General features: G+C 29.0%; 1 protein-coding gene across 1 annotated transcript in view; it reads right to left on the reverse strand.

Annotated features, from left to right (window-relative positions):
- LOC111688571 (uncharacterized protein DDB_G0271670-like) overlaps positions 1-583 on the reverse strand; it is an 80093-nt gene continuing 79510 nt past the window's right edge. Inside the window, exon 4 of the mRNA XM_046952007.1 lies at positions 1-110. Coding sequence (XP_046807963.1) covers positions 16-110 — 95 coding nt within the window. The 3' untranslated portion in view covers positions 1-15. The remainder of the gene's footprint in view (positions 111-583) is intronic.

Here is a 583-nt window from a genome sequence, read left to right on the forward strand (position 1 = left end):
AAAATAAAAGTAAATTCAAATGAAGAGTATAAAAAAATACTTACGTGGTATAATGCCTTGTTCAACAAGCTGTGAATGGGGTCTTCTAACCATTAATTTAACTTTGAGCGCTGCAGGATATTGAGGGTTTAAAAAGAAAGAAAAAAACGCACACACAAGCCAAATCCAGTCACAATGTCACATTGAAAAGACAGAAGAAAAGAGACATTATGTTAAAGATAAAAATAAATTATTGGAGAAATTTTATATTTTTAAGGAGGAATTCGTTTCAGTGTTGACTTCAATATTATAAAATTTAATAATAATCTTTTCATTATGTATACATTTATAATTATACAAAGCTATTTCTTCTTTTTTTAATATAAAAACCAGCTAAAGATTACTTCCTTTTCTTTGGAATTTATCTTTAACTTAGGCGAATCTGAAATACCCTCCATATCAAGAGATTAAATACATAAAACCTACCTTAAATTACCGTTCAGTTCTAGTTCGGTTCTAGTTCAGTTCTAGTTCAGTTCTAGTTCAGTTCTAGTTCAGTTCTAGTTCAGTTCTAGTTCAGTTCTAGTTCAGTTCTAGTTCAGTT

This window comes from Lucilia cuprina, chromosome 5 (assembly GCF_022045245.1).
Source record: "Lucilia cuprina isolate Lc7/37 chromosome 5, ASM2204524v1, whole genome shotgun sequence".
Classification (NCBI taxonomy): Eukaryota; Metazoa; Arthropoda; class Insecta; order Diptera; family Calliphoridae; genus Lucilia; species Lucilia cuprina.